At 37.0% G+C, this 13,983-nt stretch overlaps 1 protein-coding gene across 1 annotated transcript; it reads right to left on the bottom strand.

The window, feature by feature from the left end:
- Positions 1-704: 704 nt before the first annotated feature.
- frg1 (FSHD region gene 1) lies at positions 705-10,590 on the bottom strand. The gene is made up of 9 exons (XM_007549607.2): positions 10,434-10,590; positions 9,830-9,897; positions 8,617-8,739; positions 5,897-5,954; positions 5,548-5,662; positions 3,794-3,898; positions 3,511-3,602; positions 1,487-1,597; positions 705-880 (listed from the first exon to the last, which is right to left on the bottom strand). The coding sequence occupies exons 1-9, from the start codon at positions 10,490-10,492 to the stop codon at positions 844-846; spliced, it is 768 nt and encodes a 255-aa protein (XP_007549669.1). The 5' UTR covers positions 10,493-10,590; the 3' UTR covers positions 705-843.
- Between the last annotated feature and the right edge of the window lie 3,393 nt (positions 10,591-13,983).

Raw genomic sequence — 13,983 nt, 5'->3', positions numbered from 1 at the left:
CAGAGGTGTGAATACGTTTATAAGTCTCATTAGACTGTTATTTCCACACACAGTCCTGATTTACTCAGGGTTTTCCTAACTCTCCTACTTCATATGAAGCAATAAACAGTTTGGAACTAAAACCGCTCTGACTTCTTTATGCATGTAGAAATAATCCAAAGCCTTTGGGTAAACTAGTCCAGATAAACACAGTATTTACAAGCTCAGTATATGAAACATTAAATTCTCCTCTGACAGTTTGCTCCAGGCATCTGCAGCCAGTCAGCTCTTCAAACGTTGGGATTTCCTACAGTAAAACACATTGAGCTGCTTTCTAATTCTAATTAGGATTATGCCTCTTATATTATGTACAGCATCCATGTGCTACAGTTAATTTGTTGCACCAATGACTTTGTGTATTCCAAATAATAAATCCCAGCTTTAAGATAAACTTCTTTGTGCTGCTGTGTTTCCCCCTTTCTGTGCTGCTTTACGTGACATAGTTCACCATAAAAATAATCAATGCAGCACATAGTTTATGGCCAAACTGATTGATTTTGTGATAAATCTCAGACTGTGAACACACTGGGATCTCTGTAATGATATTCTAGTTACTGCAGGGCGACGTGGACACAGACTGGTTAATTATTAACAGTAAAAGGCCAAATGGGTCACCTAAAATTCATAGCTCATCACAAAATGAGGGCATCCAAGCAACGAAGTCATTTTAACCAGTAAAAGGTTTATTTTTAAAATGTAAAAACAACAACAACAAAAAAAAAAAAAAACCCAGCCACATCACACAACCACAATTAGACAACAGGCAGGACTTTAAAAAGAACACGGTTGAAATCCTCCCGGTCTTCATTTGCAGTATCTGTCTGCTTTCATTTTGCTTCTCCTGCAAGCAAACAAACAAAACAACATTTAATCTCACCAGTCTAAATATGTCACTTTAGTTTCACATTTTTACTACGTACACATGTATGTAGAAATACTACTTATATTCAACTATGCAAGAAAAAGTAACATTTCTATTTTGGAATATGTTCATTATTTGTATATTTTTAATGTAGACGTAGAGAATTTCTTGGGAAGTGGAAGTTGAATGGTTTTTGCCATTTTTTACTTAAAATTACAAAGTCAAATTTCTTTTCAGTTATATTTGACATAAATAAAAAAAAATACACACACACACACAGCATTTTTATAGCAACTGAAGGTAAGATAATTACTTGATTGTGTTATAAAATGACACTTTATGCCTGAAAAATACATTATGCTGCCCCCTTGAGAACTTTAGTACCTTTGTTTGATTTGTTAAAAAATATCAAAGTAAAAAAATCAAATAGCATCTTGGCAAATGCCAAACAGCATTTGCCAAGAGTAGAAAACCCCCCCCTGAAAAATCAAACTTCCCCCCCTCATACTTATTCAAATGTAGAAAATGATTAAATAAACTCCCAGACTGTTTGGGAATACCTGTGTGTTACTTCTGTTTTCATACCTGTCCAGCAAAGCTTCATGAAACTTCCCATCCACCCTGGCCTTCTTTAGCGTCGATGCATCGTCTTCGTTAACCCTCAGCCTTCTGTCCTGGAAACTCTGAAATTTCTTCCTGTAAGACAGAGAATAAAAATATCACAGCTCTACGCCAGGAGTAAACAAAAAGGACTGGGTGTTCTTGATTTTATTAAGCACTTAACAAGAAACAAACATTCAGACAGCGAAGAAGATGATCCGCCGTGCACCATGTGGTGTGTTATAACTCGAGCAGGGGGTTTGATAGAAATAATTAGGCTGTTAAGTTACGCTGAAAGATCTGGAACGGAGCTGGAAAACGACCTGGGGCCTTTCTGGGTCTGAGCGCGCTCCTGACAGTTCGTTTGTCTCGGCTCAGCCGGTGTTTTATGATTACCAGACTGCACTCCATCCTGAAAGGCGTCTCACGTGCTAAACACTACATCACCACGCTGCGCTCAGGGGCAGCCATTATCAACATGTCAGCATGATGAGTCCATTTTCCTCACATTCATCTACAACAAATAACAGAGTGGAAACACAATCTAAAGCATGCCAACCAAAGGAAAAAAAAAAAAAAAAAAAAAGGCTGCCTCAGACATACTGTTTGCAACTTTAATAGGCAGCAGGAAAAAAAACAACAAAAAAAAGCCCCAGTGAAATGTGGCGTTCCTCGCGCTCTCATCACACTAACTGCAGACCATCAATAGCACCTCTGAGGGACGGCGCTGATGAGAAGGCGTCGTCTCATTCAAGCGTGTGGTTTTACTGTCAAAATCCTGCCGGAGCAGACGGACGCGATGGGAAAACAAATGGATCTGAATAAAAAGCTTCAGCGGCGCCGACTTCAGAGGCCAAAAGGTTTCTCTGCTTAGGCTAGGAAAAATAAATATCAGAGAGCAGCGAAAACATCCAGACACCATTACACACGTCTGATGCAGCAGTAGTGCTTAGGACAAATTGCACAGCAGTGTGGATTTAATGACACACATAAAAGATGACAAACAAAGCTATCATCAGAACAAAAACAGTTTAACGCGATGTAACAGTTGGGGAAGACAATTGTAGGATATCTGTGGTGACATTTCTTTACTTAGCTCCTTCTAACAACATGTTTTAAATGACTCTGTTGCTCTTTGCTGGGAACTTTGTGTTAAAGGAGAAGAATCATGTGTTTTCCAGCCACACAGTGTCAATTTAAAGCATAATGAAGTAACTATGTTAACTTCACTTGTTAAAAAATGCACTATACAGCAAATATGACTTATTTCATAATTTAACGTCTTGAAATTGGGTCTCTTTAAGAAACGCGCCACCTAGTGTTCAATTAGCATCACAACAGGTGAGTAAGTGTTCAACGTGTTTTATTCTTTTATTTTCACAAGTCTTTTGGGTCTCTACTTATTTTATTTGACATAAAAACCTGTAACTGCTTAACTGGTAAAATAGGAAAAAAATCAGTACCTCACAATGTCTAGATCTACTTACACATCAGATATCAATGGAGCAACAATCAGCAATACATAAAAACCAACTCGAATATTTCAATAAAATATACTCCATGTTTTTAAATGACATTTCATTGCCGGTGAGTTATGAGTTATTTCTGTTGTCGTTATTCGTTCTATTATCCGGTTAATTGTTTTGTAGATCAATACCCCTTTTTGCTTTTTGTCACTCTATAATGTTTGTTGTATATACATCTGTTGGTGAATAATAAATATATATACACAATTCAAAGAAATTCTCCTGAAATTACATAACAGTAACACTATCTGAAGGGGTGTGCAGAAGACTGACATGACATTGTCATAAACATGACATAGCTTCTGTTATGAACATGAAGGAGTCTTTATGAATGTTTATGACTGTTAAGTAAAGAGCGTTGGATTTTTTTGAGTTTTTTGTTGTGCACATTGCAGGCTGCAGAGCCGATAAGATGCTGATGTAACACGCACGCTGCTGTTGCATAAATGAGTAATATTCATTGAAACTGTGGTGATAACTTACACATAATTGACCTCACAGGATTTCACATTCCCTCTGTCCTCATCTGCAAGCTCATCTTTGTGCTTGACTTCCCGTTCTGTATTGGTCCGGATCTACTCATTGGGGCAGGGAGAACACACAAAGAGAGAAGGCGTACGTTAAATACCAACACCTTGACCTCCCTCAGTGAGGAGGCGACCATTTCCCCTCCTCTGTTGAACCGGTCAAGTTCCTGCAGAGACTGCAAAAACAGTCTGAGGATTAACACGAATCCTCAGAGAAAGAAAGGCAGCCGATCCTTCACCTTCAGCATCTCGGCGTCCCCCGCTGTTTTGCTGTTGGCCACGATGTCTCCATCATCACTGTAGGAGATGAAACAGCTATTTGCACCCAGCAGAGCCATTTTACCCTGAGGGAGGGAAGAGAAACAACAACAACAAAAAAAACCACATTAAATACAACTGCAGTGAGACGGGTTGTTGTGACAGAAACATAAAAAAACCCAGATCTTTGATGTAAAACACATCTGAAGATTGAAGGTTTTAACAAGCCACAGAGGATGACAGGGTGATTGGTTATCACCACAGCTAATTTTTACCTGTCATCCGTCTAGGCATGGAATACAATAACAACAACAACACGTCCAAAAATCAAATGCTGCTAACATATTTTGATATGAAAACCTGAAAGACAGAAATGTTTTTGAAACTTTATCTTTAAATAAGTTATTGCGACTTTCATTCCACCTGTTTTGTTTTTTTTATTTTTTTTATTTCTGGTGATGTGTAAAAAGCTCTTAAACAAACCAATCTTTCATAGAAGGAGCATCATATCACATAGAACCAGATCCAACCTAGAAGTTAAATATGTTCATTCAATGAGGAAAAAAACAATCTAACATTAAGATTATTATTTCTATAAAAAAAAAGGAAAAGGAATGGTTTTTGGGTATTTCAGCATGGAAATCCGCCTTCTTTTAACTTGGCTCCAAAAAGTGAGCCATCTACAGGAGACGGGGAGGACAGCCTGACAGAAGAAGAAGGTTTCAGGATAATTTAGAGGAAATGTGCCAAAGTCCTCTGACTGAATACTTCAACTGTCAGAAATGCAACAAAAACAACTATTAATATTTATGTTAAGAGGTGCTAACAATGAGCACCACAGGTCATTTTAATGAAATTACTGGACACAATGTTAGCTGAATATCAACGAAGTTCTGCGCACATTTGTAATGGAATCGCAGCTACTGAGTACGGTTCTTTTTTTGACTTTTATTCCGACTTCATCCAGTGAAACAAACTTCAAACATATTCATTAATACAGAAAGGACTTCAAAACAAAGTTCGTCTTGTCATTTCTGGGAATAAATAAAAACATTTCTAGAGCAACAGTTGAAACAGTATACCAGCCTTTTATTAAGGCAAATGTTTGAGAGGCTGTTTGGATCCATGATTTGTTCTTTTCTACAAAAATCAGATAAATATGCATCAGCATGTTTATTAGTTTTGTTGAGCAGGTACAAAGAAAATAATTCCCACTAAAATGACTTTATGTTCTTAACTTGGAAATAAAAGTTCACTGAATATTTCCAACTTGCAGTTTTTAGTCCACAATACAAAAAAAAAAAGTTTTGATACCTCTCTCTTCAAGAAAAACCCCCACTGGATTCCACTAACAGGAATCCAATGTCTGTCATTGTCTTTACATCCTGATCTTCATATAATCTCAACACGCTGTCATGTCATTTCTTGTTAATATTCAAAATAAAATAATTGATTAGATAATAAAGCCGCACTGTGAACTAAATGGCTGCAAATGATTAAAAAATGAACATGAGTCCCTACAGTGTCAGCTGGAAGACATAATGATAATGAAGGCAATTAGAAATGAAGCTGTTTTTGTAATAATGACGATGCCTTCAGGTGAGTCTGGATATCAGCAACATACAGGCTCCAGTGGAGCCCAAAAAGGCAGCAGTTAAAAGTAGTGAGTCAATTCAAAACCTACAGTGGCGACAATAACAAGAAGAGCAGGAAAACCGTTTTCAGATCTACTCACGTCCTGGAAGACGGGCTCCCATTGTTCTCTTGAGCCAATGGCGTCGGAGCGACCCATCACCAAACCATCAGAGTTGATGCCCAGGTACTTTCCATATCCAGATTTAAACGCAATCCTTCAACAAGATAAGGAACAAATCATTTTCTGCTGACTTTGGTTCCCTTTCTCCTAGCAAGAGTTTGAAACAAAAGTATCATAAAGAGCGATAAAAAAACAGGGCAGCAATCAGAGACTCCTTGGAAACCTACTGGCCTCCAGGCAGAAACAAATAAATCTTTAAAAAAAAAGAAAGGAAAAGTCATGAATTCAAGAGTGTTACAAAGAGCAGTGTGTGTGTTTGTGACCTCACCTTGTGTCTGACAGTTTAATGGCGGTGAGCTGCTCTGGTGGGTCCGGGCCCTCGTCATCTGAAACGTCACACACATTTTAAGGCTTCACACTCATTATTTCTGATATATCAAGTTTATACTTCTGGCGTGATGACAGTATTTCCTAAGATGTACAATGGAAAGCAGGTTTAATGCAAAATTTCCACTTTAAAATGCCAGAGTTTACCAGACGACTGCTTTCAGTTTTAGGTTGGGCGCCTAAAACTGAAAACAGTCTAAACAATAAATTAATACAGCCATATACCGTAATGTTCCTTTTAAATTAACGTTAGATATTTAAACTAAGTTCATTTATTAAGTCTGAGCAGCAAAAGTGCTCTGAACGTCTATAATAACTTTTTAAAAGCCTTAACATATTTAGAAACTCAAACTTCACCAAAAATTTTCTCTCGCTGAAAGTGGGCGTGAAAAACTGCTCTACAGCGCCACCTAACGGGACAGATAGGACAGACTGTGTCAGATCTCTACCAAGATTCAGCAGAGGTCTGAATCCTGGTACGCATGTAGATCCCCACAAATCAAGAACAAAAAGGCTCTTGGAGGTATAGCTTGAAACATACAGGAAGTCGGCCATTTTGGATCAAAACCGCTACGTTCTATCTGAGCGAACAGTTTTTCACATCCAGACTTGAAAATCAGCAGCACAGCCTTAAGGCATTGAAGATCAAAAGTTACCAGCAGACAGATGCCTTAATGCATCTTTCTGCTGAGAGAAAGATGCATCTAAATAAAAATTACATTTTATTTAAATGTTAAATTTATTTTTTTTCCCCTTTTAATGCATCTTCCTGCTATGCTAAAGTATGTAGGTGTGGCCAAGCTTCAGAATCTGACAATTTTCCATTAAACAATAACTTAGAATAACTTCCACACACAATTTCATAGCTGTATTAACATAACTGAACAGTAATTAACACATTATGCTCATAATTTGGTGACATCACCTTAACTACGCCCCCTTCCTACAAGGAGTCACTTATTTCGCTAGTGGTTTTCTTTCTCAAACTGGAAGGTTGGATTTAGGCTAAATGTCTAAGACTTACATGTCTAGGACTCATACCGACATGGACTGATGGTGATTTAGAAGACTTGTCAAACGCGCCCCCTTGTGAATAAGTGCAGGAATGACGACAGGTGGCAGTGTTGGAGCTCCTGCTGTCGCCATGAGTCTGGTGCGCATATTGCGCTGAGCTTGCAGATATAATTTTTTAATTATTCCCTGAAATTTCTCAGGTTCTCCAAAGCGGCCGTGGATGAGGAGATTCACCAGGACTCTATTATTCAGGTCTGGTGTGGTTTGATTAAAACACCTCATAAAATCTAGGTTGGAAATGCTAATTATCTTCATAATCTTGTAGAGACTGTGACCACGTTCTTGAGTGGCTCTGTGGTCTTTCCACTGGAAGCTTTTGGTCCCTTTCATCTCATCCAAATGGGCTTATATGCATGCAGAGACCGAAGGCTCACTGAGGGAATTGGATGTTCCTGCTGAGCATGGGCAGAATTAATTGTGTGCCGGGTGTTTTTCAGGGCAGACTGACTCAATGAGCTGTACTCTGTCAGAAGTGCCTGCAGGTAGATGGAGGTAATATCTCTGAATTAGCTCTGGCCTTCTCTTCAACTCAGCTCCTATCAGGCGTTTCACCTGGCATCTGACTTCACCTCCACTTTAGATACTTTGTTGCTTAAGCCAGAAGACAACTTTATTCCCACAAAGCTCACTGAGCAGAAAACCCAGGTTAGGTTTTCACTTTTTTGTGGAAAAAAACTGGACAGCTGGTGGTATTTCAACCTGATTGACAGATTAAATTAATCTAACTTTTATTATCCACATTTTACTCAACTCATCAAGGCTCTATAATCGTTGCATAATGACTTGGCGCTTTCAGCTCTGTGCTTTGTTTTTCCTCCATATTGATTTGATAGAGAATATAAATTCTTATAAGTTCAAAATGTATTGTACAATTCAAGGCTGGTTTTTAAAAATATTTTATTCATCAGTTGTTAATATCTTAACAACTGACAACAAGTGTTTTCTTCTTAAAGGTCATGTTCTATGGTGATATGCAGATTATATCTATACAAAATATGAAACAAAAAAGTCACAAATGTGGTAATAAAATAATACTTGAACAAACTGATATGACTAATTAATTTACATATTCATGTGTTAAAAACACTAATGAGTAAAGTTTTTTTTTTTATTTTTTATTTTTTTTTTAAAGTAAATAACAGTAAAAACCAGGAAATATTTTGTCACTTATTAAACCTCTATAGTAAAAGTTGTCATTTTTTTTGGCAAGATTATATTTTTGCTTTAGAAAAGTAATTAAAAAGTGTTTTAAACTAAATGTAATAAATTCTTAAATTTAAAGGATCTTGCTCAGTGAAATCAGCAGGAGGTTTAGACATCAAGGCCAAACAGATCATCTGCATGTAGAACTGAAAGGCTTACAATATTAAATGTAGTAGTTTAATAAATATTGCATTCAAGCAGGCCTTTGTGATTGCAATATTGCACACATTGATATCACAAAGCCAACTCAAAGTAAATATATTGTGCAGCTCCAATAGAAATAATGGAATCGCCTGGCTGGAATACCAAACTGCTCATGAACCGCATGAACGAACTAAACCCTTGAAGTAATAATTGCATCATAATCCCCGTCTCTCTTCATACCTCCATGTGGTGCGCCAAGTGTGAAGAGCCCAGTATCCAGGGCATGAATGTATGAGTTGTTCTGCATCTCTATGGCAACCGTTCCTGCAATGTCTCCGAAACTACTGACACACCACCAACCACCTGGGGAGCAGAGAAACCAAGGTACCGTATGAAGCCAAGAAAAATGAAGTCATAATACAGCTTGAATCTCTCATAAAGGCATGGAGATGTTAAATTTTATACATTTAATACAGTCTCACTTGTTGTTCTTTACATTAAAAACTGGCAGGATGTAGAGCCTTGTACAGGAAGTTGGTCATGTCATTCAGGTTACTGTTATACACATTTAATCATGTCCTCTGCTTTATTTGATGGTGGCAGATATTTCAAAATATGACTGACTTTCAGGGGATATTAAAAAAAGGATAGTTAATATTTTATTATACAAGTCATTAAAATGACCAATGTTGAATTTATCTACATTTAGAGAACAGGTCTGGGAACACAAGAGTTCTGCATGGCAGAAACAAAAACAGGTATGGAGAATAGAATTTAAAGGCACATACCTCAAGTTCTTACAGAGAACACATACATACATACATATATATATATATATATATATATATATATATATATATATATATATATATATATATATAAAAATCATATTTTGAGAACCGAATTTTAATTCTGCCCACTGTTATTAAATGAAATCCATAAATTATTGCGCTTATAAACTGCTCTTTTATTAATCCCCAAAATCTAAATAAACTTGTTTGGATTCTGTTTCACTCATATCACAAACCAAAATGAATCAGACATGGTGACAGATACAACAACAACAATAACAACAAAAGACTACAAACCTCTGTACTTTAGTTCTGACTGTAAAAATATGTAAAATGCCTTTTGATAAAACAACCTGTGGAGACCAAACCTAGATACTTAAAACCAGTTAATATTTGTCAGTTATTAAACCTGCAAAATATTGCAGAAAGCTGTGGTTAAAGTCTGGCAAATATTTAGGTAAATAAACGTGTTAAACGTTTCGTTTCAAACTAAATTCCCTCAAGTTAAAGCTGGGACACATTTAGACTCTACTGCACTACAGCAACTGGAGCATTGTTCACTCAATCTATTATGAGTTAAACCCTTTCAATAGCATTCTTAGCATTCAAGCACACTTTAGAGATTGAATAATAATAATAATAATAAGAATAACAGGTCATACCAACAATATCTTGCTTATCTTCGTCATTTCCAGATTTTCTCTTTTTATCTTTGTGCTTCTTCTTTTTTCTGGGAAAAAAAAAAATCCAATTCAATCTTCATGTTGTGATCATGCGCATATTAACATGCATGTACTCTGTATTCCCAAACCAATCAAATCGAACAAATTCCTTATTTCATGAAAAGCTCATCAACAGACAGACAAAACCTCACACATTCTGCTAAGTTTGCATATGTTAGTAGATGTGGTCGTTTCAAGGTGAAACAAAACCAACACCTTAAACAACTGATGTTAAAATAAGCGTAAAAAACACTGCAAACCAATGAGCTAACAGCTAGCACGTTAGCTAACTCTGCATGTGGCTGACTAATAAACTAACGAACTATTCTTAAGATTCAAGTTATCTAGCTATAGCCAAACATAAGTTACTCTAAATAATGGAGACATTTTAAATCTTAAAGGTTCTTTGAGGTCTTTCATGATTTCCAACGTCACTGTTTAGCCTAGCGCTCTAGCTAAAGCTAGCTAGGGAAGAGACTGATTTATAGCTGCAAACAACGCGGCATCTCAATAACTAACGCTACAAACAAAGAAGAACACTTACCCTTTATTCTGACCCTTCAGAACAAGCTTAGTTGATTTTACATGTGAATATTCAGACATGTTTCTCACTCCAATGCACTTAGCATGAACGTCTTATTACTCAGATAAACAAGTCGTGGTATAGTACGGCAAACGGGAAGGTCCAGTTAACAACTGAGACGTATTCGCAGACCGCCTGAGTAGATTTAACCGCTTACTTAAAAACCTGCCCTGCTTGAAAAGATTATAATGTCAGTTATTATAAAAATCTGATTAATTTGATTATTCGAGCTTGTTCTTAATCTAACATCAGCATGAACACAGCTATTTTTGGAAGGTATCAAATATCAAATGGAACATTAGCAAGCTATCAGCATATCAGCGAAATCATATATGACCTTACATATCACATATATATGAGTTTGTATAGCTGATCTATTTAGCTGCATCTAGCTTCCTTTTCACTATAATCAGTTTCCTAGTCCAGGCTGTAGAAACCATCACCCCAGCATGATGCTGCCATCACTATGTTTCAAGTGGTGGAAGTGGTGAGACCGACTCACCACTTACTTAAAATAACGCCATTATTTTGTGTAATATATTTTTTATCTATAGCTAGTTAACTGGAAACTTAAGAATAGCTCATTAGTTAGCCAGATGCAGAGGTGGCTAACATGCTAGATGTTAGCTCATTAGTTTGCAGTGTTTTCTGTTTTCATTTATTTTATATTCAGTTGTTTAAGGTGATTGTTTTTGTATTTGAAACAACTCCAAACACCTGTGCACATATGTAAGACAGAGGGTGATTTTCATATTCCAGTAAAACAACATTTATTAGTATAGAGTCAGCGCCACAAAGCAGAGTCTATTCATGTGTTAAAATGGTCCAGGCAAAGTCCAGCACTCCATCCAAGGGAAAATCCATGTCAAGGCTTGGAAACTAATTCTCATTGACACTTCACATTAAGTTTGACTAGGCTTGAGTGATTTTGCACAGATAAACAGGCAGCCATTTCAGTCTGCAGGTTTCCCAAGTGGTAAAGACATACCACTCAATAAAGTAAGGTGTTTCTACAAAACATTGACGTGGAGAGTCAGTTAGCCACGCTTTTTAAATAAACAATCTATAAAGGTGGACCTCCAACTATAAAAATCATTACATTTATATTCATGTAGGTGCTTATCTCCAGCTTTGACTTAGTAAATTGAATATTTCTTTCATTGGTTTCGGCTGATCTCAGGTATAACACACTGAGTTTATCAGTTACCACTGGAGAATAATAAAAGAAGATTTTGTAGTTTACTAAAATTTGCAATTCAGTGATGTTTTCTTTTCTTTTTTCTTTTTTAAATATGACATCAAAAGTCAAACAGGCAGCACGAGAACAAGCAATTCTCCAATTTACCACCATGTGCATTTCAATGTTATTTTTAGTTTTGCAGCAAAGAGTCTAATTCCTCCTGCTAGTCAGCTATGAGGTCATCCATTTTCATTTTCTCGACTAACACAGACACCCACACACAACAGTAAAATATTGCTTGATTTAACCCCCCTACGCCCTTTCTCAAATACAAAAATAAGATAGTCAAACCAATCAAGGTTGGCAGAGGTAGAGCTGACCTCGTGGATGCTGTCCTCATCTTAATATTTATGCTAATGTGGCCTCATTAAACAGGAGTGGCCCAATAAGGAGACTGTGACAGGAGGTAATAAATCATTTGTGGGCACTGTCAAGAAATAAAATAAATTAGACAGTGACTTGTGTTATCTGCTCAGTGCAGTAAAACTCAACCTGCGTGAGGACTCTGTCACAGAATATGACTTTGTGTATTGGGAAAAAAAAAAAAAGATAGAAATAAGTCCACAGCTGGAGGAAGCATTCAAACCGACCACACTGGAGCTAAACATGTCTTAATTTGTTGGGACTTTAAGGTGGGAAATAATGTTACGGTGGGACTCATGGTGATGCTGTGAAGAAAAGCTGCATCAGAATTTTTGAGATTAATTTAATCAGGAAAGTCCTGTAAGCCTGACAGATGTTTTCAGGAACCACGAGTCAACGCTTTAGGCTGATCTGAACCCCGAGTGGTTCTCCTCTCGTTATTTGGCAAAATTCTGTGAAACTTTGACAGCAATCCCTGTCGCTGGTGGGATTAAACAATCACAACCTGCTCTGGGGAAGCTGAGTGTTTAAGCCCATAAGAACTTTAAGCAAGCTGACGCTGTCAAATGGAATGGTAAAACACCATATTCAGTGCTACTGAGCTTCTTTGGGAAAAGTAAATGCAAAAAGTGCATTCAAGAGCAGCACTCAGCCCACACTTCAGATCAGGCAGTATTATAGAAACATTCAGGGAGTGGTCTGTCTTAATAGGTAAGAATACGACTGAGAACCTAAATCTGAGGCCCAGAACTGCTTTGATTGATGTGTTTGTGGAATGTTTTAATGCTATTTGTCTTCTTTACTGAAAACTTGGACATGATGTAGTTGCTTCTAAACATCTAGATCTGTATCAAGAAAGTTAGGTGGATCATTACAGACGAAAATAAAGTCCAGATATCAGAAGGTAATGAATAAAGGTAATGCATAAAGGTAATGCATTATCTGCCAAAAATAGATACATTTTAAAAAATATTTTATTAAATGCCAGACAGCAGATTGCATGGACCAGTTTGGGTCATGGAAAACAAAGGGAGATGTCTTAAGATGTTCTCTATTGAAAACAATATCTAAACCTAACTATGGACAGTTTAAAAACAGCAAAGTACAGTAAATGCTGACACTGTTTTGTTTGTCTCTATTTAGCCTCTTAGTTAGAATATACCTGTGATGAGAAGCAAAATCTCAGTTAGCATCATATTCAACCTGAAGGTGAATGTCCAGACCATCCCGTTCCTGATCTTAAGCTAATCACACTTTGATCATGCAGCAGGACAGAAACGTAAAGCCCACCAGCAAGTCCAGTTACAAATTCTCCAAGAAACAAAGCAAAGCAAAAAAGAAAACATCAAGAGAAGGTTGTGACCTGACCGGGTCAAAGTTCATTCAGGAATCACCTTAAACAGTCCCACACCTTAAACAAACCCAAGTGCAAAGGATTGTTTGAATTTTTTTGCAGAATTGCAAAGCCTTAAGCCTAAAGTTATTAGGTTTAAGGGTCAATCACTTCTTCCTACATATTACACTGTACATAAAAAAATGCTCATTGAGATTCAGTCCAATTGTAATCTGTATAGTTTGTATGTGCTTTGGAGAATACATCATAATGCCTGAGATAATTTACGCCATACTGTAAATACCCCCACCCTCTTTAATGTGTAGGATGACATGAGATAATAAACCGTGTGGCAAATGTTATGGTTAAAACAGTTGATCTGTAATTTGGTGAAGGAGAGGTAAATTCTGGAAAAGTCCCATGTCCTTTGTGTCTTTCATGTCCTTGTTAAAGTGTTTTTTTTTTTGTCTAACAAGTCTCCCTGCTCCATTAGCTGCCTTTCAACTGTGAAAGAGCACATTCATCATCCTTTATATACACAGTTCAAAACCAACAGAACTGCCAACAGGGGATTA

This window comes from Poecilia formosa, unplaced genomic scaffold, assembly GCF_000485575.1.
Source record: "Poecilia formosa unplaced genomic scaffold, Poecilia_formosa-5.1.2 Scaffold32, whole genome shotgun sequence".
In the NCBI taxonomy this organism is placed as follows: Eukaryota; Metazoa; Chordata; class Actinopteri; order Cyprinodontiformes; family Poeciliidae; genus Poecilia; species Poecilia formosa.
Note: the sequence above shows the minus strand (reverse complement) of the source record. Positions and strands in the feature narration are given on the sequence as shown.

Coding starts and splice junctions, on each gene's coding strand:
- frg1 (XM_007549607.2), bottom strand. CDS start 10,492: ATGTCTGAATATTCACATGTAAAATCAACTAAGCTTGTTCTGAAGGGT. Junction 8,740..9,829: donor AGATAAGCAAGATATTGTTG/GTATGACCTGTT, acceptor TCTGCTCCCCAG/GTGGTTGGTGGTGTGTCAGT. Junction 1,598..3,510: donor TCCTGTGAGGTCAATTATGT/GTAAGTTATCAC, acceptor TCTGTCTTACAG/GAAGAAATTTCAGAGTTTCC.